Source organism: Ramularia collo-cygni (genome assembly GCF_900074925.1).
Source record: "Ramularia collo-cygni strain URUG2 genome assembly, contig: RCC_scaffold07, whole genome shotgun sequence".
Taxonomy (NCBI): Eukaryota; Fungi; Ascomycota; class Dothideomycetes; order Mycosphaerellales; family Mycosphaerellaceae; genus Ramularia; species Ramularia collo-cygni.
The window spans coordinates 170150-194990 of record NW_019716261.1 but is presented as its reverse complement, the minus strand read 5'-3'; the positions used below and the strand labels follow the sequence as shown (position 1 = coordinate 194990).

The following is a 24841-nucleotide window of genomic DNA, read 5'->3' as shown; positions in this document are numbered from 1 at the left end:
GAGGTGAGGTTGTAGGATGAGGTGGGAAAAGGGTGTTGAGTTGTTATGAAATAAGGTTTGAGCTGACTTAGCAGATTCGCAACGCTCGTTCTTACTTTCTGCTTCAGCTTCCAGCGCAGGAATCCATCAATGCTCGCCGCGCTTTCATCCATTGCTCACTCGCACCGCCTTGGCCTTGACCATTTAAGGTCCAGCCGAATTTCACTAATCACAGTGCACGCCGAATCAGCCATCGAGCGCGGCACCAAATTTCGGACATTCCACCATTCGACACTTGTTTGAACAAGCTCGCCCTGCCTAAAGCACAAACGCTTCCACGTGAGAGACAGCTACGTAAGAGCACTCGGTGCAACACACGTGAGAGCAAGAGCCAGCATGTCTGACGGGAGACTGCAGTCTTCCCGCGACGACCGCCATCGCAACCATGGAGGAGACCGCCGAGACAATCGCCGCTCGCGCTCACCACACGACAGACGCCAGGGTCAGGGTCAGGGCAGACGTGGCGGCCAAGATGTAGACAGCTACTCCTCGACAAGAGGGTACCGAGACCGTGAACGCGAGGAGCGTTATCAGGGAGGCGGCGGTGGAGGTGGAGGCCGACGTGACGACCGGGATTGGGGTAGAGACCGCGGTTCGCAACGCCGAGATGCAAGACGGGACGATGACGGTGGAGACAGACGCCGCGGTGGTGGAGATCGCCGTGGGGGTCATGACCGTGGCGACGACCTATTCTCTTCTGAACGCAGGGGTGGTGGTGGGCCACGACGTGATGACAACCGTGGTGGACCCAGAGATGGACCTGGAGGAGCTGGCAATGAACGTGGCCGTGACCGCGACGACATGCGCCAGCTAGAACGTCAGGCCGCGCGCAAAAGTGCTTCGCCTGAGCGCAAGCCCAAAGAGCCTACTCCTGACCTCACAGACATTGTACCCATCACCGAGAAGAAGCGCCGTATGACACAATGGGACATCAAGCCTCCGGGCTACGAGAATGTGACCGCCGAACAGGCCAAGCTCTCCGGCATGTTCCCGCTCCCCGGTGCACCAAGACAGCCCGCCATGGACGCGTCGAGAATCCGGGACATGATGGCTCAGCCAGGTGCTCAGGCTAACAACACCGCTCTCAAGCCATCTTCCGCACGCCAGTCGAAGCGGCTGATGGTCTACAACATCCCCGCATCTGCTACTGACGATTCCCTCGTGGAATTCTTCAACTTGCAGTTGAATGGGCTCAACGTCACCAAGTCAGCCGATCCTTGTATCTCCGCTCAGAGTAACCAAGCCAATGGCTACGCGCTGCTCGAGTTCAAGACCCCAGAGGATGCGACTAACGCCATGGCTTTTGACGGCATCAGCATGGACTCGGACATCAAGATGGAGAACGGTGATGCCAACGGTTCCTCCAAGGGTCTCGAGATCAAGCGACCAAAAGATTACATCGTTYCAACAATCCAAGATGAGACCGAGAGCGTTGCCGGCATCTTCTCTAGCGTTGTGCCAGACACGCAAAACAAGATCTCCATGACTAACATCCCGATCTATTTGGCCGAAGATCAAATCACGGAGTTGCTCACTTCCTTTGGTGAATTGAAGAACTTTGTTGTAATGAAGGACAAGACCACCGAGGAGAGCCGCGGCATCGCCTTTTGTGAGTACAAGGACCCTTCTGTAACTAAGATTGCAGTCGAGGCCTTGAATGGCATGGAACTTGGTGACGCGGCAATGAAGGTCAGGCTCGCCAGTGTCGGTGTTCAGCAGGTCAGCGGCGAAATGACGGTCAACGCCATGGGCATGATGGCCGCAACTCCACAAAATGCCGATAGCGAGCTGGGCCGTGTGTTATGCTTGATGAACATGATCACACCGGAGGAGCTGATGGACGCCGATGAGGCTGACGGTAAGACTTGAATGTCAGATGAATTATGCGTTTGCTGACACTTTGTAACAGAAATCCTCGAAGACGTCAAGGAGGAATGCTCCAAGTACGGCCCATTACTTGAGGTCAAGATGCCGCGTCCCACTGGTGGCTCTCGCCCTAACCAGGGCATTGGTAAGATCTATCTCAAGTACGAATCACCCAAGAGTGCGGCGAAGGCGTTGGCAGCGTTGGCAGGCAGGAAATTCGCGGATCGGACTGTGGTTGTCACGTACTTCGGCGAGGAATACTTTGACGTGAATGCGTGGTAGTGCGAAGGTATGAAAGCATGGAATTGTGATGATGGAGCCCGGGCGATGTGGCTAAGGCGTAAAGGAGTGTGGGGGGCGATTCGTCGCTCTTGCGCGGCTTCCTTGAGTACGGCGTTGCGCGTGTGAAAAGGAGCAGCGAGAAAAGCAGATTGTACCAATAGCAGCGTTCAGCGAAGGATCAGCGACGAATGTGCTGTTTGTTGTACTTATGCATCGAGTCGAACATAGGACAACTCATGATGATCAATTGTTGCTTTTGATCAAAGAAAGCTTCTTGGTCTCGCTATAGAATTTCGTGATATGGTCTGGTGCGACGTGCTCGCTCCTGTCGGCCACGCTGGCCTTGAAGGCACAAGATACCTTACGATTCGACCTGTAGCCGAAGTGTGTTTACTATAAAGTACTGTATATAGTATTACATGTTTTCAAAGTGCTGTCTTGGAGCACAAAGTATTGTGCTGCGTAAAGTGGTCGGTAATAGAAGTCCTTCCCGATCGATTAATTGAATTCATTAAGATTTGATTCGAAAAACCTGGGGCTGACGATTGTGGCTCAGAGCTGCGCCCCCACATCCATATTTGGAGCTTCACCCTCCTGAACCCTTACATCAAACAACAACCTCGCGGGTCGACCTACTGCCTTTCACTCTTTCACATGCACTCTTGAGACAAACAACTTCCTCACAACAGATATCCAAGCCTTTCACAATCAAATCGCAATCATGCCCTTCGGTCTCAAGAAATCCGACAAGGAAAAGGACTCTGGCGACCTCGAGTCCAAAAAGGCATCGCTTTTTGGTGGTCGGTCCAAGAAGACTGCTGCTGCTGCTGCTGCACCCGCATCCAACAACCCATATGCTGCTGCTCCGCCGGCCGGATCAGATCCATATGCGTCAAGGAACGCCAACCCATACGCCGCTCAAAGTGCACAGAATAATGATCCATATGCGAAGAGCCAGGGCAGCCTTACACAACCACCGACGAGCTCATTTGGCAGCCTAAGCCTAAATGAGAAGAAGGGAGAGCCAGCACCCGGATATGGTCGTGCTCCTCCCAGTTACAATTCTCAGCCCGATCCATCTGGTAAGAGCCCTGTGCCGCCAGGAGGTTGTGGAGGCGGACAGCCGAGATACCCTGCGCAGGGCAGCTCGTATGGACAGACTGGGGGTTATGGCAGTGATCCATACGGCACTGGTGCCTCACAGCAGTCACGGTATGGCCCGTCTGGATATGGTGGCCTTGGAAGAAGCAACAGCCAGGACACGATGAGCACGGATGCGGGCAGGAACGCTCTATTTGGTGATGCACCAAGTAGAGTTCAGCAATCCCGCTCTCCAGCTCAAGATGGGGGCATGCCCCCTGCTCAAGGTGGAGATGCAAGCTACAGCAACACGGGCGGTTATGACTCGGCTGAGATGCCCGGTGGCTATGGTGCCGGCCCGCCTCGGGAGCTGACAGCGGAGGAGCAGGAAGAGGAGGACGTTCAGGCCTCCAAACAGGAGATCCGCTTCATCAAGCAGCAGGATGTCAGCTCCACACGTAATGCTCGTCGCATTGCAGAACAAGCCGAAGCCACGGGTCGTGAGACACTGGCACGACTGGGCGCGCAAGGAGAGAGAATCCACAACACGGAACGAAACCTCGACATGGCTTCCAACCAGAATCGACTGGCAGAGGAGAAAGCTCGTGAGCTGAAGACTCTGAACAGATCCATGTTTGCTGTTCACGTGGCCAACCCGTTCACTGCGAAGAAACGCGAGGAGGCGGCCAACGCCATCGCGCTGGAGAAGCACCAACGGGAGAGGCAGCAGCGCGATGATACTCGTGAACAGGCGTATGGCAGTCAAGCACGACAGCAAAAGCAGCAGCGAGACCTCAAAGGGAATGTTATTGGAGGCCCTCCCGGTGCCAACAGAAACCTAGCAGAACGCGCCAAATACCAATTTGAGGCTGACAGTGAAGATGAGGAAATGGAGAATGAGATTGACGACAACTTGTGAGTTGGCGAATATCGAAGTTGATTTTTGATTGATAACTGACTATCGGCAGGGACGCTATCCATCGGGGCGCTCGAACGCTTAACATGCTGGGCAAGGCCATGGGCGAGGAGATCGACACGCAGAACAAACACATTGATCGTATTATCAACAAGACGGACAAGGTGGACGACCAAATTGCTGTCAACCGTGCAAGGCTGGACCGCATCAGGTAGAGTGTAACCCGTTTGACTGGGATAGACGACGTCTGGTTTGGCTCATAGACCGGGTCTTCAAAAGGCGCGAGCCATTAACGAACGATATGTCGAATCATAAATTCTCCTACGTCGTGAATGGTCAATCTTTTCACATGTGCGCCATTGAGGCATTGAGATCTCGTGCAAATGATGCAATCCATACGTTGTCATATGCTCACTTGCCAAGCACCCTTGTCCTCTCCTTGGGTTGGATGTTGTATGCATGGAGCTATTCCTTGTTCCCTGCCGTAGATTCACGTCATCAAGCTTCACAACTTCAATCTGACCAGGATCACATGCCTAAAAAGATGAAGCGGAGCGCCATGCCATGCCATCTCCGCAACTACTTGTTTTGCAACACCGCCGCAAGACCCACTTGAAGAAAACAACCTCGAGTCTCTGACAACCGCGACAACAAAGACAAGACTCTCTCGAAATGACCTGAGCAAGCAAAGATGCCCCCGCGATATTTCAAGAACGATGCCGAGCCGGCACGGCGAGRTCAGTAGCTGTACATTTTCTTTTGTCGACTCGCCGCTGACCATAATGGCCATTCCACAGATCCACGCCGTCAACTCGAAGCTTCCCTTAACCGCCTCGTCACCGAGCACCCGCCCACCGATGTCGCGCCCGGCGGCGGCCTGTTCAAGGGCCCCGTTAGCGTAGCCTACACCTTCCTCGTGCTGCAGCAAATGTACCCAGACCTCATCATCGAAGGCCACGCGCTCGGCACGTGGTCTGCCGCATACCTCAAACGCGCCCAAGATGAGATCGCAACTTACCCGGGCCCCAGCGTCGGCGCATGTGGAATTACAGACGATATCCTCGCTCTTTTGGCGATTGGAGCTGCGAGCAGCAAGGATGTGGACATGGCTGCGAATCTCTGCGACTACTCTGCCGAGGTGATTGATCCGGAGACGGATAATGAGATGTTGTACGGCAGAGCTGGATATCTCTATCTACTTCGCCTGGTCAAGGCGAGCTTCGTGGATGATCCCAAGACGCTGCAATTGATCACAGACACTCAGGACGATGTTATCGATGCAATTCTCGACTCCCCACGACCGTGGAAGTGGAGGGGCAAGACGTATATCGGTGCGTTGCACGGTGCAATTGGCATCATCACACAGGTGGTCCTTACGGATCCCAGAAAGTACGCGGAGAAGATGCAGGCGGAGCTGGCCGTAATACTTACCTACCAGTATGAGGGTGGGAACTTCCCGGCCAGCGTGCCGCCTGAGAGGGATCGTCTGGTGCAAGTGTGTCATGGCGCGCCGGGTGTTGTGGCGAGTTTGGTGAGCATTCAAGAGTATTTTCCACAGTTGAAGGAGAAGATTGCAAAGGCCATTGCAAAGGGAAGGGAATGTGTGCTGGAGCGGGGATTACTGACCAAGGAGCCTTGCATATGTCATGGTGAGTGCTTGTTCAGCTCGGCGTTAAGGAATGACTGACTGACTTATGTGTAGGCATTTCTGGCAATGCCCTAGCGCTGGAAGACGCGGACTTTGAACACTTTCTCACCTACACGACTGGCCATGAGATGAAGTCTATGGAGAAGGACGGCATGCTTGAGAAGTCATCAGCACCCGAAAGCTTGTTCTCTGGTGAAGCTGGTCGAGCCTGGACTTGGGCCGTTGCGGACAAGGGACTTCCCAAACGGATTCTTGGATACAACGATCTCTAAGTCCTGGCTGTGGGCCCGAATTTCCGCCCTGCTAGACGGATAGCACAGCAGCTCGGCGGCTCTTTGGTGATGACGTTGTTGATGATTGGGCGGTAGGATACCCTGAAGTGCTTCGACGAGATCACGGACGATTCAAGTGCGATTTTGCGGTTGACGAAGTAATGAAGCAGCAGGCGAGCATCCTGTTGCGCTATTTTGTGTACACGGCAGTCAATAGGTCACTTTAAAAAACGACAGATTTCTTTACAAGTCGCAAAAAAAGAAGATCGATGGTCTGGCTACGGATCGGAAGTAGATCTCCTATTCGCGAAGAGCGTTACAACCGGACGTGTGGTTACTCATAGATGTGCTAGCCATTACAGCGACGGTGATCTTGGTGTGCGATGTAAGGTGAGAGTCCTCATTGGGGTATGGGAGACCTCTGTGCTCATTTCACCCACAGCACATACGATAAGCACCCGTCACGGATTCTTCCTCGGTCTCCTCCTAATATGCATGTTGGCTAGATCAACTCAACGAACGAAGACTTCTCAATAAAACATGAGCGATGAAAATGGAGGTAGAGTAGGATTCAGTGACTAAAGAAATGTGGTCTTGCACCCTGCGCCAAGTTCACCTACCTACTGCATACCGTTTGGTACGTCGACGTTGTGGCCAGTGCTAGACTGGTAGCCTTCTAGACCCAGGCATACCACTTTCGGCACCAACCCTGACCCATAAGAGATTCTGTACCTCAATTACCTCCCATCAAAGTCTCGTAGAGCTGAACATACAAGTCGGAAGAAGGCGATGCGGGCGAGAAGACAACTTTCCGCGATATTGTCGTCTGTCGAGCAGTCTGAGGAGGTCTTGGACAGACACGATGTGTGAAAGGGACCAACGACCGAACCTGAATCACTCGACTGAAGATCACCTGCTCGAGACCTCGCTCTCCCCCATACTTCGCTTCACGCAAGAGGAAGACTGGAATCAGGATTAGTCCGGATCTGTTTGTTAATCTCCTCCAGTCGCTCACTCCGGGTGCGAATTTATTTCAGGCGGTCCACATGTTGAGCTAAGGTATTAGAAGCTGAATGTGAGTATCAAACCGCTCCCGGAGACACAAAGCTGGAGTCAAGATACGGAGTCGCCCATTTCCAAGCTGTAGGCATCATAGCATGTGGTCGGAAAACTGAACTGCATCTGAGACTCGGCGTCCAAGATGGAAGGTCGTCCGATTTTCCTCAATGTAACGGTATCTGTTCGGAAGGATCTCAAATCGGATCATCTCCCATAGCCAGCTATAAGAGGGTGTCCTCCAGGGTATATCATCAACCTATGCACACTTGTTCAAGAGCTCCAGCGAGCGGGTCCACGATCAAGAGATGGATTTTCCCCGGATTTCATGACGACTCGTAGAGATGGTGACGCTCCTCCATCCTTCACGCAATTCTGTTGAGGAATGATTCGGTGGGACTCCTGAGACACGATTCGAACTAATGACAARAGCACTCACTGTTATTGCCTTGTCATTGTTGATGATGATAAATTTGGACGCGTCGCATGACATTGAGGCTGTATGCCGGTGGCTGAGGAGTACGTGTAGATGCACTGCGCCATGATTCGTGCTGCCTTTGAGCTGATTGGCTGTCTCCGCGAAGATGACTGCCTTTTTCGCTCGAGATCATGCTTTCCAACGTGCGCTAGGRAGAAATACCAGTGTCGATTGTAGAAACGTTTATGCTTGGCAATGTCTCGCTGTCGACGATTTGATTCGATCACTGGAGCCGTTGGGTCGTACATACCTTGTCATTCGGTGCTTGGCGAAGACTCTTTTCTATCCCTTGCCCTGGTTCATTTCTGGCCTTTCGACCTCATCTCATTCAAGTCATCAGCGAGAGTTGCAAACTAATGAAAGGATCCAGCAAACGACAACACGAGAACTCTCAGCATTGCTACCCTTCCAAAACATCATCACCTCTCTCATTCACGGACTACGATTCATGCAACATTCCAATTCTTGCCTCCGGCCTGGAGAGTTGTCTGCAAAAGATCAATGCGCGCATGATCCACCGCTTCACAAGCAAATAGCAATCCTGACCTGTCATCTGTCACACTAAAACACAAGGACACAAGAACACGACACCACGCTGATTGCTTACGCAAATCACTCTACATCRCACAACACACTTAATCCGGATATTCCGGTTCCCACTCCCGAAGCCACAAAAACGACACATCATGGCCTCACCTGCGACTTTGAAGCCAAAGGTCCCTTCAACGCCTGAGATCACCATCACCGAAGAGGAAGTGAGGAGCGACGACCTCAGACTACCTGCGCCGATGACGCTGGCGTCGAAGAAACGCCTTTCTTTCCAGCTACCACCCAGCCAGCAGTCGCCTACAATCGAGGTGCAGCCAATGCTTGTGAATCCCAGTGATCCCACCGGATCTATCAGTGGCGATGGAGCATGTACGATCCCAAGACCAACACAGCCCATTACGATCCCATCAGCGGGCATTCTGGAGACCTATGGCGAGGACGGGATGCGTTCAAGCAGTGTTTCAGCAGCACCTTCCGCGGCAAGTTTGAGGCAGCGGCCGAAACTCCTATCAGAGCTGAGAAGAAGCATATCTTCCACTCACTTGGGCCATCTATTCCATCATCCGAAGGTTCCAAACGGAGGTAGCGCTGGCGCCTCCGAAAAAGCGAATGCCGCCAAACGTAGCGGTAGCAACAGTCCACTTCCCGCGTCTGCAGACGTCCAAGACCTGTTCAAGAAGCACAACAAGCAGACCTGTCCGGATCTGGAAGCAGTCAGCCGAGCGTTGAACTCACTGCGTGCCCAGTCAACTCCCGGAGATAACGAGTATGTAACAAGTCTGACACGACTGGCAACTTCTCTTGAATTGTCCCGCGCGGACAGCAAGAGAGCTTTGATTCAAGCCATGCAAGCTCGCGATGCGGGTCGGAATGAAGTGTGTCGCAGCTTATGTCTGTCCATCGTGCAAAACTCGCATGCAGACGTCGATACGCGGGTCTATTCCTACAACATCCTCAGCACAATGGCCTCACCAGGACAGGCTATGAATTACCTCGCCGAAGCATACAAGCTCGTAGAGGAGCACCAAGATACGCACCCTGAGTGCGAGAAACTTCTGGGAGTGATTGCTCTGCTCAAGGATGGCGCGATCGAGAAGGATGGAGGTTGTCTCACCGAGCAGGCGGCATTGGCGAGTGAGAAACTATGCGAGCTGGCGATATCTCCTACCATCCCCAAGGACGTCACTAGCCCAAAGGCGTCGAAGAGATCTCTGGAGATTCCCAATTCGAACACGCCAAGCGGGATGCTGACACCAAAGACACAGAAGATTCTGAGCTGGGCAAAGGATATCACGCCAACAAAGACTAAGCAGAAGACTTTGAGGGCGGATTCGGTGGTTTGAAGGGACTGCAAGGGGAGCAGGAGGGTATTGCCGAGCAAGTGCCAGTTGACGAAGTCCTGCATGAAGAAGCAAGATACGAGCGTAGAAGTGGCCAGTAATGATCATTCGACAGCCTGTCAAATAAGAGACGGCTGGGAGAAAGCCGAGAATTTCGGGTAGACATAACCACGTGAAGACCATTGAGTTTCGAGATGTTATGGTTGATTCCCGTTGCAAGACATGATCAGGCTGTGCTAGCTTCGACAATCGATGTTGTGTTCAGTGACTCCAAGCAGCAGGAAGTGGGCGGTGTTCAGTTTCTCCGTCTCCGCTTGGACCTCTTCACCTTCTCTTCGACCTCAACCAYGAGTGTCTCCTCATCCTCGTGTTCTCTTTTGATAGCCTTTTCCAAGACCTTTTCCACCTWCACAACATCCTCGACGATCGGCTCCCCATCTTCGTTCTTGATCTCAACTTTCTCTTCCTTGGTTTCAGTCTTCGCTACCAGCCTCTCGCTAAATGCCTTCAAATCCGCAGTGAACAGCACAGAATGTGCCCAGCCAGCTTCCACTCCCCACAGCGACCTAAATTTGTTGCCAATAGCGTCGTATGTTGCCTTGGTTAAGCTGGCGTGCTTTCCCTTCCCAAACTTGTAGTCTCGCTGTGCGATCTGCCACACGTGTGTGTCAACGGGTACCGCTTCTCCCCAACCCAGGCCCATCAAGCTCACACAATCTGCGACTTTCGGACCGACGCCTTGAAGAGTCAGGAGCTCTTCGTGAGCCTTGCGGTAGCCTTCCCTTCCCTCCGCAGCCCATTTGCCACCATCTCCAGCTTTCGTGCCCAGTACCGGCGCTTCTGGATTCCGCAAAGAGTCAAGCCATCCATCTGGTTTGGCCGCTACCATGCATGCAGTTTGGTAAATGTACTTTGCCCGATACCCAAACCCTAGTAACCTCAAATTCGCTTCCACGCCTGGCTGAGCAAGTGCTTGCGGTTCTGGGAAATCGTGGTAGACCTCTTCATCCAGGCTACCAAGTAAAGGACCGTAGTTTACACAAAGTTTGTGAACCATCTGAGAGATCCGCGCGATGTTGTTGTTGGAACTGCAAATGAACCCGATAAGTGCTTCCCATGCGTCCTGTYGTAGTATGCGAACGCCTGTGAATTTGGGGGCTTTTTTGGCGAAGTTGGCGTCTGAGGCGGACCATTGTGCGTATAGCTCAGTGAGGTTGGGAGTGAGATTCAGATAATGTCGGACGAGATCTAAGGTGTCTGACTTTGTGTCTTCCTCGGGACTCAGTGATGATGTGGAGTATGATTCAAAAGCTGGGGGTGGGAGAGAGCGATAGTAGAGATACTCTGGGTCCTGATGGAGTGAGAGTATTCGGTTATGCAGAGCAATTGACCATACTCCAGCGTCGTTTTTGCGCCATCTGAACAGCATTAGCTACTTTCAGGGGTATGAATCATATGCGAGTTTGGAGGCAATACCGGAAAGATTGCCCGCATCGGAGGGTGGTGTTGATGCAGAGCTCGGATAGGCTGACGGGTAGCTTTTGCCATTCTTTGAGGTTGAGTCCGCCCATTGTGATGGTGAGATGAAGTTTTTGGGAAAGTGTTTGAGAGATGTCGATGTCACGTCAATGGACGCGCCGTCGTGTCGGATTGGCGTAGTCTCAAAGTCAGTTCCAGGCCAGTGGATATCTCGACCAATCAGATGCTTTATGTTGGCGCTTTACGGAGATAAATTGCCCCGAATTTGACTTGGCGCATTGTGGAGCGGCAGCAGGCTCGTCGCTACTCTCTTCGTTACATATATCTTCCTTCTACATCATCCTTTCCAATTCCAAAACTCGTAAAGTCCTCTCGAGCATCCTGACTCTCGTGTGTGCGTTGTCATCGAACACATCCTCGCTGAACGGCAGCGAGAGAAGAACGACTTTGCAAGACGCATTCCAGAACTACTTGCATTCGCTGTGCCAAAGGACTTCCAGCCCATGCTTCCGATGGAGGCTCCTAAAACATGTACAACTATGGCACAGAGTCACACGATGACCAGTTCGAGATTTAAGGAGACAACCTCTCGTTGTCGTCTGCTCGAGCTTCCCACCGAAATCCGGATGCTCATCCTGTCCTACCAGATCCGTCGGCAACCTTTGGTCAAAAACATCCTGAATCGTCAAACGGGTGCACTCATCTCACGAGGAGCCACAGATGGCGTTGTACACCTCAATATCGTTCAAGAAGACATAGATTGGAAAGTATTCTCTCTTGTCAAGCCCGCCGGCTTCTCCGTCGACTCTACAGCAGTTTTACGTACCTGCAAAAAGATACACAATGACGCCATGGATGTATTTATCAGTGGATTCTCTTTGTGTTTGACATCATGAGCCCAGATGTGTACGCACCGCGGCATGATATCCAACCAGCGATAGTAGCTGGTCCTTTCCAGGATTCAGTCCTCATGCAATGGATGAATCATGTTGATGTACGACAGGCGATTTATCCAACAGACGATTTAATGGCCAAAGCCATCCAATTGAAAACTCTGCTTGGACATTTGCGGCCGGATCGGAGATCCAGTGATGTTTCTCTGCATTTCAAGTCGTTTTCACAGGGGGACTGGTATCGATATGCTGGCCGTCGGCCCATGACGAACTCAACTTTCAAGACGCCCGGCTGGCAACGCGCTGCGCGTCGTGAGGCTGTGTGGAATGAGTACGTCGAGTTTCTCGCAAGACCAGATCTCGGACAATCTCCTGAAGTTGTAGTGTGGGATGCGAAACGACATGAGCCGTTTGAAGATTTAGCGAGGGGGATTGGAGGGTACGTCGATGTAATGAATTGCAATTGCAGAATCGCACTGACCGAGCACAGGAAGCTAAATAATCCGGACTTTGTTCACTTGTAGGTGTGGGCGTGGTGGTGCTTGCATAGCCACAGAGGCAACCTTACCTGGGGTCATTCGGGCCTCTCGATTTTGGTCAATCCCATTCGTAAGTCAGTATCTAGTCACAGGCCTCCTTCAGCAAAGAGAATCTACAAGAATCTGATGTCCTCTCTTCCGGGCTTCTGAACATCTACTTGGCATGTGCTAGATGGAGGCGTTCTTTCTCAGAATTGTCACTCGAGATCTACCTAGCCATGTTCATACACAGACAGAAATGCAACATCCACTCTCTCGGCTCACTGCCACAGTAGGCAACTGTGCACACGATAWATCTATGCGTGTCATTGCAATGTCGGGTGTGGAACTCGGTACTGGTCTACCCCAACCCTAAGGTCTATAACCCTACAAATGTCTCATGGGGGGCGACTCGGGTCGGGATTCGAGAATCGAGACCCTTGATCCGCGCAGATCAGCTCGGTCTGATGATAAAGCTGCGGAAGAATCTTTTGGTTTCGGATTATATATTTCTTTGTACTCTCTAGAATACACACACCACCTACCTTACGACCGAGATCTTCTACATCCACCTCATTCCCGCCAAACTGTTCTCCAACGCCTTCCGCCGCGCAGGCATCCCGATCCGCTCAAGCATCAGCATTCCTCTTGCGGCCGCAGGATCGCTATATAGACCGAACAGCCCCGCCAGTACGACCCGAAAGATGCACYCCAAGGTTGTCATCATTGGCTCTGGGCCAGGTGGCCACACGGCTGCAATCTACGCTGCTCGTGCCGATCTCAAGCCAGTCCTCTATGAGGGTTTCATGGCACTAGGAATTGCTGCTGGTGGCCAGCTCACGACCACGGATGAGGTCGAGAACTTCCCGGGATTCAAGATGATCAAGGGTGGCACTCTTATGGAACAGATGCGTGAACAAAGCTTGGAGTGCGGTACTGAGATTGTCTCTCAAACCGTGGGCAAGGTGGATTTGTCAAGCCGACCATTCAAGTTCTGGCTGAACCCCATGGGCGACGAGGAGACGCTCGAGGAGGAAACACACACTGCGGACAGTATCATCATTGCTACTGGAGCAAAGKCAAGAAGACTTGATCTGCCCGGCGAGGAGAAGTTCTGGGGCAATGGTGTGTCCGCATGTGCAGTCTGCGACGGCTCCCTCCCCATATTCCGCCAGAAACCTCTCGTGGTTATTGGAGGAGGTGACAGTGCAGTAGAGGAGTCACTGTACCTCACCAAGAAGGCCAGCAAAGTCACAGTTCTCGTTCGCAAGGACTTCCTCCGCGCGAGCAAGACGAATGCGAGGAGATTGCAAAACCACGAAAAGGTCGAGATCAGGTACAACACTCAGGGAGTGGAGATCAAGGGCGAGGACGGCCCTCGGGGGTTGATGCAGAGCATGGTGATCAAGAACAACAAGACTGGCGAGATTGAAGAGATTCCTGCGAACGGATTGTTCTACGCTGTCGGCCACGACCCTGCGACGCAGTTGTTCAAGGGCCAGGTGAAGATGGACGAGGATGGATATATCCTGACCACCCCTGGAACAACGGAGACGAACATACCTGGTGTATTTGCTGCTGGTGATGTGCAGGATAAGAAGTACCGACAGGCTGTCACTTCAGCAGGTAAGCCATGTCAGTGTCATTGCATGAAGAACGTGCTAACTAAGCCGCTAGGATCTGGCTGCATGGCCGCTTTGGAGGCCGAGAAGTGGCTCGCGGAGAACGAGGACGTCCCTGTCGCCAATGGTGCCGAGGCCGATGAGGGCGCAAAGAAGGGCAGCAGCAGCGAGGCTCCTGAATACCGTTCCAACCCTCTGTTGTAAGGGTCGATATGAGCTCATGAATGCATTAGAGGAGCGGACCAAACCTACAAGTAGAAGCCTTGAATACCCAAACTATTCTGCATGTGTATGCACACAGCACATGCCAGCCTTCAAAATGTTCACAACAGTACAGTCCTACCCTTTCAAGGCACCTCATCATCGTCGTCGCCACCTCCAAACCCAAACGAGAATCCACCGCCCTCGCCAGCATCCTCATCATCGAGAGTACATTTAGTCAACTCCTCCCACCGTTTCCCAGTCTTGCTCAATCTATCTGCCTCTAGCAACCCAGTCTTAAGAAGCTCCGGATCATGTTCCTTCAGCCGCTCCACGAATAATGCAAAAGGATCTTCCACATCGTCGCTGAACCCACTGATACTCTGCTTCTGATCGCGCAAGAAGTGCAGTACAGCTCCGATCCGACTTCTCGGAACCAGATTTTGGGTCAAAGCAATGCTAGGTTCCAGGTTCAAGACGAGATGATACCAGCCAGAGGGTACGTACAAGACTTCCCCTTCACGACAGATTCCTTCGTGACAGCCAGGTGTGCGGCGAGCTTCGGCGTGAAAGCCGAGTAGCCATTCTGCGATGCTGAGAGGACTTGTGACTTCACTTTGGTCTGAAGAGACGTAGACGCCGGGTGGTGGTGGGAGGGAGGGGGATGAGGGGAACATGATCCAGTATTTGCTTCCTCTTAAAGGTGCGTTCCACGCGCTTGTTGCGTTTGGATCTTTGTGGCTTGGGGAAGTCAGCGTTATAGTGGTGTGGGGCTTAGAGGGCATTGGAACTTACAACGTACTACCGCTTCTCTCGGGACCGATGATGAGCCAGCGGTGGTCGGGACGTTGATCACCTAAGAGAGAGAAGAGATCTGGTCCAAAGCAGGTCGGTGGCCAATAGTCAGAATCTGGAGTTGGAGAGTCGGTGATCTTCAGATCCATCTTCTCAGCAAAAGAGCGATCGAATAGGTAGAGTGGACTCTCATCATCCTGAATGTTGTTCATGTACTCGACGTAGGTTTTGAGTTTCCAATCGACCGCCTCAGCTCGGAACGTTACATCCGCGTACTTCTTCAGGAGCTCCTCAGTAGACCAATTCTGGTACACAGGCCACTGCTTGACCGGCTCCGTCAGTATGAACGGCCTACTGTACCACTCTGCGGCGAACTCATCATAGGTGAGATTCTTTAAGCGTGCAATCTCATTCTGCTTGGGAATGTTGGAGGTGAAAGGATCGAGAGAGACATGAGCACAGAAAAAAGGTCGATGCAAGACGTCTGAGAACAGGTTGGAGCAGTCGACTTGAGGCTCAAGATCTGATTGAGAGAGGTATGTTGACCTCCATGTACCTTTCCACTGGAAATCTCCAGGAGGCGACCTACCAAAAAGCTCAGCTATTGCGCTGAGATAAAAATCGAGCTGGAATTGAGGTGGTGCGCTGCTAGACTACGAAGGTCTGCTCGATGTCCACCTTCTAGCATTGTGAACATAGCCTGAAGCGATTCACCTCAGAAGGCGATATCAACCTAGACTGTACATGCGTGGAAAGACTTACTCAACAAATAAGGCTCTCCACAGCTCTTCGTTCCTCGTGAACGCATGTAAAGCGCGGCATGTGCCTCCAAGTCYCAAGAGATCGGGAGGCTCAAGTCCTTCGAGAAATTGGGCAATAAGCTCGTCTGGCAGAGTGGCGAAAAGTCCGCATGAGTCTTTCAGATTGACGCTTGATGTGTACGCATTTCCAGATGGCCGCACGCCCAAAGGATGCCTTTTGACAGATGTGACTGTGCCGTCTTCGTCCGGATCGGTGCGGTCGTTCGATGACTGTGCCATTTTCATCCGCTTTACCGGTCTCAACAATGACTCCGCGGCATTACCGTGGTCCACAGGATGCCTCGAAGGTACAGTCATGCTGTTAACCGAATCCTCAAGAAAGTGACTGCCCAGTCACAGAGTGTTCAGAAAGAGTGAGTCTGGTGGCGAAGGTGGCACTCAGGTCCGGGCCCAACCGTCAAAAATTGGCTTTAGCGCGGGGAACGAATTTCTTCTCATCATCTTCAAAATTCTGAACTCCAACTCCACTTCTTCAACCAAACCGCCCACCAACACACCACATTCACAACTAGAATCTTCTGTCCTTACAGACAGCCTGATATCTAGTCCCAACCTACCAACTACACACCCACCCATCAGCTCACTGCGCGTCGCGAGTGAGCCTTTGCAACCGAACCGCAATCATGGCTGACAAGGGACTTGAGGACATCGATGCTGGTATGTTCACACTTCTCCCCCATCTTCCGTCCATACATCGGCCTCGAGGGCGTGCAATCCGCGGACGAAGGCGCATGCGCGGTCAGACGAGCGGCGGACCGAGAAGGAGCAAGATGCAGCAATCACCTCCGCGCACAGAGGCGCACACCGCATAATGAGACAGCAAACTGACGACGAGTGCGCGCAGGTCAGATCGAGTCCAACTACGATGAGACCACCGACTCCTTCGACGCGATGAACCTCAAGGCCGAGCTCCTCCGTGGAGTTTACGCATACGGTTTCGAGCGCCCATCTGCCATCCAGCAGCGTGCCATCATGCCCGTCATCAAGGGTATGTATTTCTCCTCGATTTCACCTCCGACACCACCCGCTCACAAACAACTTCGCAGGCAACGATGTCATCGCCCAGGCCCAGTCCGGTACCGGAAAGACCGCCACTTTCTCCATCTCCGTCCTTCAGAAGATCGACCCCTCCATCAAGGCTTGCCAGGCTCTGATCCTCGCACCCACCCGCGAGTTGGCACAACAGATCCAGAAGGTCGTTGTCGCCATTGGTGATTTCATGAACATTGAGTGCCACGCCTGCATTGGTGGTACCTCCGTAAGAGATGACATGAAGGCGCTCGGAGACGGCCCACAGGTCGTTGTCGGTACTCCCGGCCGTGTCCACGACATGATTCAGCGCCGCGTTCTCAAGACCGACAGCATGAAGATGTTTGTCCTCGACGAGGCCGACGAGATGTTGTCTCGTGGTTTCACCGAGCAGATCTACGACATCTTCCAGCTCCTCCCACAGAGCACCCAGGTCGTCCTTCTCTCCGCTACCATGCCCCAGGACGTCCTCGAGGTCACTACCAAGTTCATGCGCGACCCTGTCCGCATTTTGGTCAAGAAGGACGAGCTTACCCTCGAAGGTATCAAGCAGTTCTACATCGCCGTCGAGAAGGAGGACTGGAAGCTCGACACCCTCTCCGATCTCTACGAGACCGTCACCATCACACAGGCCGTCATTTTCTGCAACACACGTAGAAAGGTCGACTGGCTCACCGACAAGCTCACTGCTCGTGACTTCACCGTCTCCGCCATGCACGGCGACATGGACCAGGGCCAGCGTGATGTCATCATGAAGGAGTTCCGTTCCGGTTCCTCGCGTGTCCTGATCGCTACCGATCTCCTCGCCCGTGGTATCGATGTCCAGCAGGTCTCCCTTGTCATCAACTACGACCTTCCCGCCAACCGCGAGAACTACATCCACCGCATCGGTCGTGGTGGTCGTTTCGGTCGCAAGGGTGTCGCCATCAACTTCGTCACCGCCGATGATGTGCGCATGATGCGTGAGATTGAGCAGTTCTACAGCACCCAGATCGAAGAGATGCCCATGAACGTGGCTGGTATGTTCTAGTCGTACTATAATTGCTTGCTATACATTGCTAACCGTTCCCACAGACCTGATCTAAGCGCTCGAATACATCACACCCAAAATCGTCTCCCGGACCCCACTGATCCCGAGCTTTTCGGTYTCGTCCTTGTCGAGTCGAGAGACACCTATTACACCTGCTTGAGGCCAACGCTTACGCGTACCGTGTGCCTTGAATCTGCGTGCTGAGCGCAATCTGCAATGGAGATGCACCGTCATGAAGAAGGATTTGACGACGTTCCACGCACAAAACTGCTTTCTGTTTTCCTTCTATGGGAGTCATGGGCTATGCTGCACGCTTTTACGATGTTTCTGATGCGGCTACACTCTGATCTAGTACGTAGAGTGCAATCAAAGTGTTAAAAATAAAAAGTAATGTGCATCGCTCTTTCCTTGTAGGTGTGACTTCCTGCTGCAAATTTCTCGCTTCACTTCATCAACTTCTCGCCCATCGTTTCGAACGGCGACTTCTCTTGCATCCACCCCGCAGCCGTGATGCCACCACAGCGGCCACCATCGTCGCCCACTTCGCTGTTGTGGGCGCATCAGCTCAAGCGAGAGCATGGCTATCTTCTGGATCGCATGAAAAAGCTGGAAGCTGCGATCACCGACGTCGAAGCTCAGACAACGGCGGCGGCGGGCGCAGCTCGTTCGGACGATGTTGCTATTATCGCGAAGAAGGTTCAACAGCTCACCGATGATGGCGGGCATGCAGCCATGGAGAAAATTCGGGGAGAAGTGACGGAGCGGTTCGAAGATGTAGGTGCGGAGATCGAGGCCGTCACTCTCCAGATCTCGTCTCTTGAGCGCGATCATGGGGTTCTGAAAGAGGAGGGGAGGCGTGCAGTGGAGACTGAAAAGGCTCTGCTGAAGCGCATCCATGATGTGGAGGGAAGTATGAGGGAGTATGAGAGGGGTGTGCTGAAGTTGGGCAGAAAAATCGACGAACAGGCGATCGGAAAGATTCGGGAGATGCTAGAGGGACTGAGTGAGGATGTCAAGAATGATAAGGTTGGCCTGGAACTTGCGCAAGCAAGTCTGGAGAAACTTGATGAAGCGGGCAAGCTCCCGAGGGAAGGCAATGACAGACTGGCTGAGCAGGTGAAGGAGCTGGCCGAGAGACCTATCCCGACTCCCGCCCCTGTTATTGTCGCTCCTCCGGCTGCTCTCCTCGAAGAGCCAGAGGAGGACAAAGCAGATTCACCTCAAGCTCCAATGCAAGTGCCAGCCCCGAAGCCAAAGACGACGAGAAAGGCAGTCATCAAAGCCGCACCGAAAGCCAAGCGCAAGCCGGCTCTGAGGGGAGCTGCTGCGGATACTCAGCTAGCATCTACAAGAGCAGCTGCCGCTATCAAGGACCCTATTCCCGAGACCCAGGAGCCTTTGATAGATGCAAGGCTGAAAGCTCCAGTAGTGCGTCGTGGAAAAGGATGGGTCGAAATAGAGGAAGCGGCGAGCGAGGACGAGAATGAGCCTGTCCCCAGGTAAGGAGTGAAGGTCTATCCGGAATGTCGAAAGCTCACTGACATCCCTAGTCTCGTCACCGAACCCGCTAAGCGTCGCGGACGTCCTGTCAGAGTTGCAGCGCCTTCAGTCAAAGAGACAGCGTTACCGGCTGTGGCACCTGTCAAACGCGGCCCTGGTCGTCCGAGGAAGGACGCTGCGAAAGCAGACCCTCCACCCCGCCGAGCCATAGTGCAGCCCGATGAGCATGATACGAGCACATTCACCACCCCGCCAGTAAAGCGAGGTCCTGGTCGTCCAAGGAAGAATGCCCAACAAGTGGCTCCTGCGCCCCGACGGAGATTCATACAGCCAGACGAGACCCAGCCAGTGGCGCACAAGTCCCACTCTAAGCGTCCTCTCGACCTCGAGGATGATCAAGCGGCCACTGAAGTGTTGCAGGCTGGTGGCCTACGAAAGACGAGCGGAGGCACGCCTGAGCCTCCACCCGCGAAAAAATCCCGCAGAGGTTTGACTGGAATCTTCACATCGCCTCTATCGTCCTCGACGTCACCCGCTACCAAGATTTTGGAGTCCAAGCCTGAAGCAAGCAGGCCAGGCCAGGTGTTCCAATCCGAGACCAGCCAGCCTGACACCATTCGAGTGCAGCCACCGAAGCGTCGAACGATTGTGCAGCCCGACGACGAGACGATTCTGCGGAACTATCAGGCAGAACTGGCTCGTGAAAAGCGATGATGTGAGGATCGAGAAGTGTCAGTGAGATGAGAGAGATTGCTAAAAGATGACATAAATATGGTAGATATGGTTTAAGCTTACAGCGAGAAATAGTAAGGTAGCCGTCACTGTCGCAACTACGCTCGACGGGTCTCTCTCTCCCGGCAATCATGACGCAACATGAGACCGCAGCCGTGTTCTACAAGGTAGCCCTTCAGAGATCTTCGCGGTTCCCATCTGAACTTGATAAGCTCTCTCTCCAAACTGCTCCAAGATCCCAGTAGTCAAATTAGGATATCCTGCTCCGTCGTCTTTCAATTTGTCCAATTCATCATAAGCAGGAACAATGTCGAAAGATCGTACCGACATCGCAAGAAGCGTCTTCAGCTCAATGATTGCGAGTTCTTGGCCGATACAATTTCTYGGACCTCTTGAAAAGGACATCCATGCGTCTTTGTTGTCTGTGGTGTTCCCGGGGAGGAACCTCTCGGGGATGAAGGTATCTGGATTGTGGAAGTACTTGGAATAGCGGTTTATGCCCACGTTGACAGGCCACATCATGAAGTGGGCGGTTGGGATGATTTCGTTGGTTATGGGGTCGTGAAGGTTGTAGCTGTAGTGTATGAGTGAAGGATCGCTACAACGCAGAATGATCATGGACTCACCCAGGAGGTGCTTTGCGGACGGTGCTCGCCGGCGGTGCTAGACGTGTCACTTCTTTGATCACAGCTAGCGTGTATTCCAACTTGTTCAAAAGGCGACCGTCTTTTCGCAGTTGATCGGCTACTGTGGTTGGATCTGGACCGAAGACATCGTCGTGCTCTTTTCGCAGTTTGGCCATTACTTCTGGATACCTGCTGAGGTAGTAGTACGAGTAGGTGATTGCCGAAGCTGTAGTGTCGTGCCCAGCAAACATAAACGCTTTGAGGTTACTGATCGCGGCTCGCTTGAACTCTGGATCCAGATCTTTCATGTCGCGAAGATCGCTTGTGATGCCCTGTTCCTTTCGGTATGCCTCGAGAGCAAGATCGACGATGTGCTTGGTCTTGCCTCTATCAGTGGAGGACGCAAATCGCTCCTCAAGCTTCCCGGTGATGAATCTGTCCATCTTCCAGATATTGTAACGCAGAACAAATGGCCTTCGAATATCCCAAAGCTCACTAGGCTGGAACTGTGCGCCTTGTGCTTGCCATCGGATCTGACTACTGAATGCATCGAGGAGAACGCTGCGACCTCTCTGGGCGTTGAGGTCTAGACCCAGAACGAGCCGGCCGATAATGTTGACAGTGAGTTTCATTGAAGCGGGCTCCAACCTGAAGAGATCGTCATTCTTGGCATGATCACTCATGATGTCCGCAAAGACCTGGCAATCTTGAACAACCTGCCCGACCAGGGTCATGAGATGGCTATTGCTGAAACCAGGGTTGAACGCCGAACGCCATTTCCTCCACACTTTTCCTTCGCTGGAGACTAGGTTCGCTGGCCCACCGAAGTTGCTCATGAAAGAATCCACGATCGGATGCTGCGTGAGCCACTTAGCGCCTGTAAAACAATATGTCTTTATTGTCGTACCTTTGGAAGAGAGTTCTTGACGAGGATCTCGTTGGCAATATCGGTGCGAAAGATCGCCATCACGGGATCGCCTAGAGGCCCTGCCTTGTTAATCAGTCCGGCTCGTCTGGATGCAGTTCTTGCGTTCAGGTGTTGTTACAGGGATCAAAGTAGAAGATGTCGGGCAGGTCGTAGTACTCTCGAAGGAGACCTATGAAAGTTTGGGGTGCGGCATTAGATGGCTGTGTCGCCAGAACTTTTGCCACGGACAGCAAAGAGCCAAAGACGTAGCTATGAGGCGGTCCTGGCAAATTTCTCATCAGACTTCGTTGGAAATGCAGGCGTTGTAAGAATCGAAGTACCAGAGTGCCAATGACAAGGGCGATGGCCCAGCCCACCCTGGAGGTAGATAGAAGGTCTAGCATGGTGAAAAGACGAGCTGGAGTAGCATGCCGCAGTGCAACAAGCACAGAAGAACCACTGCAGACGAGATGTAAATAATAGCGCCTGCTGTTGGTTCGCTAGTGCGAGATTACCAACTCATGCGGTCCACTTTTGTTCAAGCCTAAACAACGTCAACGAGAGATCCTGCATGCATCGTATCTCAGAGCGTCGACTATTCAGGCAAAGAGTTGTGGCACTTCAATGCTCGCCGTCTGACAAACCATTCTGAAGCCTACCTGGCGAAGCGTTCCGAATCTGCTCTTCAAGGAAGACGAGGCTGTGGTCTTGTATCACCCCACAGCCTGCAATCGCGGCCAGCAATTGTCATCCAAAGTGGTTGATAGAACGCTCGAAGTCCAGTTCGTCACCCTCTCTCTCTCTCTTCCACCGCGATGAAGGGCGACTATGCTGTGTCGCGGAGTTTTGACGAAGTCACGGCGGGGCATTGTCAGGAGCACGAGACGCTAGTCGATCAAGAGTTAGTCGATCAAGAGTTAGGGCATGACGCTCCTGCTGTCTGGACTTCGCAACAGTCGAGCTCTCTCAACCAAGATCACCTTCACCGAGCAACAGCCTCCTCCACCAGCGGACCGTCCTCACCACAGTCGTCAATAGCGCTCACCATTGACTCCGAAGCTTACGACTCCGATTCGGACTTTGAGGTAATTGAAGAGTGCGACATTGCGGAGGGAGACTGGCAAGGCTTCCACAACATGGACCACGCAGAGGCCAGCAGCAGTAACGACCACAACAACCCAGATTGGGAACAGGCTGGCCACGATGCGACAGTGCAGGATCTGGCGGGACCAGGTGCACATGGACGACTTGAATGTACTGTGAGTAGTCCTCAGAAGGAGGGTCAGGGCACCCAAAATGCATATGTTTCCTACCTCGTCACGGCCGATACAGACTTCAAGTCGTTCCAGTCATCACACACCAGCGTACGACGGCGATTCACCGACTTTGTATTCCTCTATCGAACCCTTGCCAAGGAGTATCCGCAATGCGCGGTGCCGCCGCTCCCAGACAAACACAGCATGATGTACGTGCGAGGGGACAGATTTGGACCAGACTTCATTGCACGGCGATCCTTCTCGCTGGGGAGATTCCTCAAGCGTCTAACACTACATCCGGTGCTGAGGCGAGCCACAATTCTCACACTATTCCTGGAGTCAAGCGACTGGAATGCGACAATGAAGAGCCGGCCCAACCGGGGCATGAGCGGTAGTGAAGGGGGTAATAGCTCGGTACTTGAAAGCTGGACAGACAGTTTCTTGAACGCGTTTACAAAACCGCACAAGACGGACAAGCGCTTTCAGGATGTCAACGACCGGGCTGGAAAGTTAGACGATGACCTCTTGACGGTCAGCAAGACTGTCGCCAGAGTCGCAAAGAGGGAGGGTGATCTCGAATCCGATTACGCAGATCTTGCTGTCCAGTTTCAAAAGCTGGCAGCACTGGAACCAGGCGTTCAAGACGAGCTGACCAGGTTTGCTGCGAGCGTGCAGAGCACCAGCGAAGGCTGGAAATTAATCAAAGAACACACAGATCAGGATTATCTTGGCTCTCTGAAAGATATGGAAGCATACATCACTTCCGTCAAGTCGCTCCTCAAAACTAGGGAGCAAAAACAACTCGACTTTGAAGGCTTGACGGACTATCTTACAAAGGCAGCCCAGGAACGCGACACCCTCGCAAGCCATGGATCTGTCGGCGYATCTGGCTTTCTCCGACAGAAGATCGAAGACGTCCGCGGTGTAGATCACGAGCAGTCACGCAGGGAGCGACAGAGAAAGCTGGAGGTGCAGATCAGTCGTCTTACCACCGAAGTTGAGAATGCAAAGAAGACGAGTGAGGCGTTCGATGAGGAGGTCGTCAAGGAAATCTCAGACTTCGAACGAATAAAAGCGGCAGAGTTCCGAGACGCACTGGGAGGGCTAGCGAGTGCAAACATTGACTTCTTCAAGGGGAATATAGCTGTCTGGGAGAGATTTGTGGAGGAGGAAGAGAGACGGCAGGCAGAAGTGCGCGAGAGCAGAACATGAGCCTATGTTTTCTGTTGGTCTACATGTGAGCTGGGGAGTGTTGTAATGATCGTATTGATGTATACCCAAGGATTAACATATGAGACGCAAGATCGWTGGTTGCTGCGCAGGGCGGTCTGATGAGAAGTCTTGGCTGCAATCAAGCATCTGGCAACGAGTCAGGTCTTGAAGAAGATGCATGAACATGAATATGGGCAAAGTACCGACGCCTCATGCCGTCACAGCTATGACATGCCGGGAAGAAGATGATAAAGTACTTGTATCACGTTTGCCTTGACAGCCTTCACAGCCCACACACACGGTTGAGCCTCGCTTAGACTTGACCGATGCCCAAATTAGGCTTCGCACGTGGTTTGCCACATGGCTTTTTGGTGGCATCGATGTGCATGAGAACCATCCGATGACATTGAGACTGGGGGAGCTTGGAAGACCCTTTGTCGCCCTGCCAATACTCCATACACCCATCACAAGCATCGTCGCATGCAGCTTCRAAGGATTCGACTGCCACTCTTTAACCGCCACATTCAACCGACGCCCTTCCGCGCCGCCCCAGATCGGTCCCGGCCTTACCTCTCCATGCAGACACGGGCCTTTACTCCGCCTCGGTGACAGCGGTATGACCTCTTCGACCTCGTGCTCTGTATCGACGACGATCCTATCTTCTGCTTTGCTTCGCTTCCCTTGAGCACCTTCA

General features: G+C 52.8%; 12 protein-coding genes; 9 read left to right on the top strand and 3 right to left on the bottom strand.

Annotated features, from left to right (window-relative positions):
* Positions 1-129: 129 nt before the first annotated feature.
* Positions 130-2187, top strand: RCC_05043 (related to pre-mRNA splicing factor U2AF large chain; the record flags this gene model as incomplete). XM_023770319.1 has 4 exons in its annotated part: positions 130-213; positions 304-333; positions 397-1897; positions 1949-2187. The coding sequence occupies 4 exons, from the start codon at positions 130-132 to the stop codon at positions 2185-2187; spliced, it is 1854 nt and encodes a 617-aa protein (XP_023626087.1).
* A 721-nt stretch (positions 2188-2908) lies between these two features.
* RCC_05042 (related to protein transport protein SEC9) lies at positions 2909-4398 on the top strand (the record flags this gene model as incomplete). XM_023770318.1 has 2 exons in its annotated part: positions 2909-4182; positions 4236-4398. The coding sequence occupies 2 exons, from the start codon at positions 2909-2911 to the stop codon at positions 4396-4398; spliced, it is 1437 nt and encodes a 478-aa protein (XP_023626086.1).
* A 476-nt stretch (positions 4399-4874) lies between these two features.
* On the top strand, positions 4875-6103 carry RCC_05041 (uncharacterized protein; the record flags this gene model as incomplete). XM_023770317.1 has 3 exons in its annotated part: positions 4875-4920; positions 4981-5832; positions 5886-6103. 3 exons carry the CDS (start codon positions 4875-4877, stop codon positions 6101-6103), a joined length of 1116 nt encoding a protein of 371 aa, XP_023626085.1.
* Positions 6104-8323: 2220 nt separating this feature from the next.
* Positions 8324-9529, top strand: RCC_05040 (uncharacterized protein; the record flags this gene model as incomplete). The annotated part of the gene is made up of 1 exon (XM_023770316.1): positions 8324-9529. The coding sequence occupies one exon, from the start codon at positions 8324-8326 to the stop codon at positions 9527-9529; it is 1206 nt and encodes a 401-aa protein (XP_023626084.1).
* A 292-nt stretch (positions 9530-9821) lies between these two features.
* RCC_05039 (probable N-glycosylase/DNA lyase) lies at positions 9822-11097 on the bottom strand (the record flags this gene model as incomplete). XM_023770315.1 has 2 exons in its annotated part: positions 9822-10944; positions 11003-11097. The coding sequence occupies 2 exons, from the start codon at positions 11095-11097 to the stop codon at positions 9822-9824; spliced, it is 1218 nt and encodes a 405-aa protein (XP_023626083.1).
* An 800-nt stretch (positions 11098-11897) lies between these two features.
* On the top strand, positions 11898-12422 carry RCC_05038 (uncharacterized protein; the record flags this gene model as incomplete). XM_023770314.1 has 2 exons in its annotated part: positions 11898-12337; positions 12389-12422. 2 exons carry the CDS (start codon positions 11898-11900, stop codon positions 12420-12422), a joined length of 474 nt encoding a protein of 157 aa, XP_023626082.1.
* A 698-nt stretch (positions 12423-13120) lies between these two features.
* On the top strand, positions 13121-14242 carry RCC_05037 (probable thioredoxin reductase; the record flags this gene model as incomplete). XM_023770313.1 has 2 exons in its annotated part: positions 13121-14042; positions 14094-14242. 2 exons carry the CDS (start codon positions 13121-13123, stop codon positions 14240-14242), a joined length of 1071 nt encoding a protein of 356 aa, XP_023626081.1.
* A 143-nt stretch (positions 14243-14385) lies between these two features.
* RCC_05036 (related to phosphatidylserine-specific receptor PtdSerR, contains JmjC domain) lies at positions 14386-16152 on the bottom strand (the record flags this gene model as incomplete). XM_023770312.1 has 3 exons in its annotated part: positions 14386-14980; positions 15035-15619; positions 15797-16152. The coding sequence occupies 3 exons, from the start codon at positions 16150-16152 to the stop codon at positions 14386-14388; spliced, it is 1536 nt and encodes a 511-aa protein (XP_023626080.1).
* A 326-nt stretch (positions 16153-16478) lies between these two features.
* RCC_05035 (ATP-dependent RNA helicase eIF4A) lies at positions 16479-17969 on the top strand (the record flags this gene model as incomplete). XM_023770311.1 has 4 exons in its annotated part: positions 16479-16512; positions 16700-16843; positions 16902-17903; positions 17959-17969. The coding sequence occupies 4 exons, from the start codon at positions 16479-16481 to the stop codon at positions 17967-17969; spliced, it is 1191 nt and encodes a 396-aa protein (XP_023626079.1).
* A 455-nt stretch (positions 17970-18424) lies between these two features.
* On the top strand, positions 18425-20128 carry RCC_05034 (uncharacterized protein; the record flags this gene model as incomplete). XM_023770310.1 has 2 exons in its annotated part: positions 18425-19413; positions 19465-20128. The coding sequence occupies 2 exons, from the start codon at positions 18425-18427 to the stop codon at positions 20126-20128; spliced, it is 1653 nt and encodes a 550-aa protein (XP_023626078.1).
* A 147-nt stretch (positions 20129-20275) lies between these two features.
* RCC_05033 (related to sterigmatocystin biosynthesis P450 monooxygenase STCS) lies at positions 20276-22083 on the bottom strand (the record flags this gene model as incomplete). XM_023770309.1 has 4 exons in its annotated part: positions 20276-20720; positions 20773-21629; positions 21680-21759; positions 21819-22083. 4 exons carry the CDS (start codon positions 22081-22083, stop codon positions 20276-20278), a joined length of 1647 nt encoding a protein of 548 aa, XP_023626077.1.
* Positions 22084-22494: 411 nt separating this feature from the next.
* Positions 22495-24147, top strand: RCC_05032 (related to sorting nexin 4; the record flags this gene model as incomplete). The annotated part of the gene is made up of 1 exon (XM_023770308.1): positions 22495-24147. The coding sequence occupies one exon, from the start codon at positions 22495-22497 to the stop codon at positions 24145-24147; it is 1653 nt and encodes a 550-aa protein (XP_023626076.1).
* Positions 24148-24841: the final 694 nt, after the last annotated feature.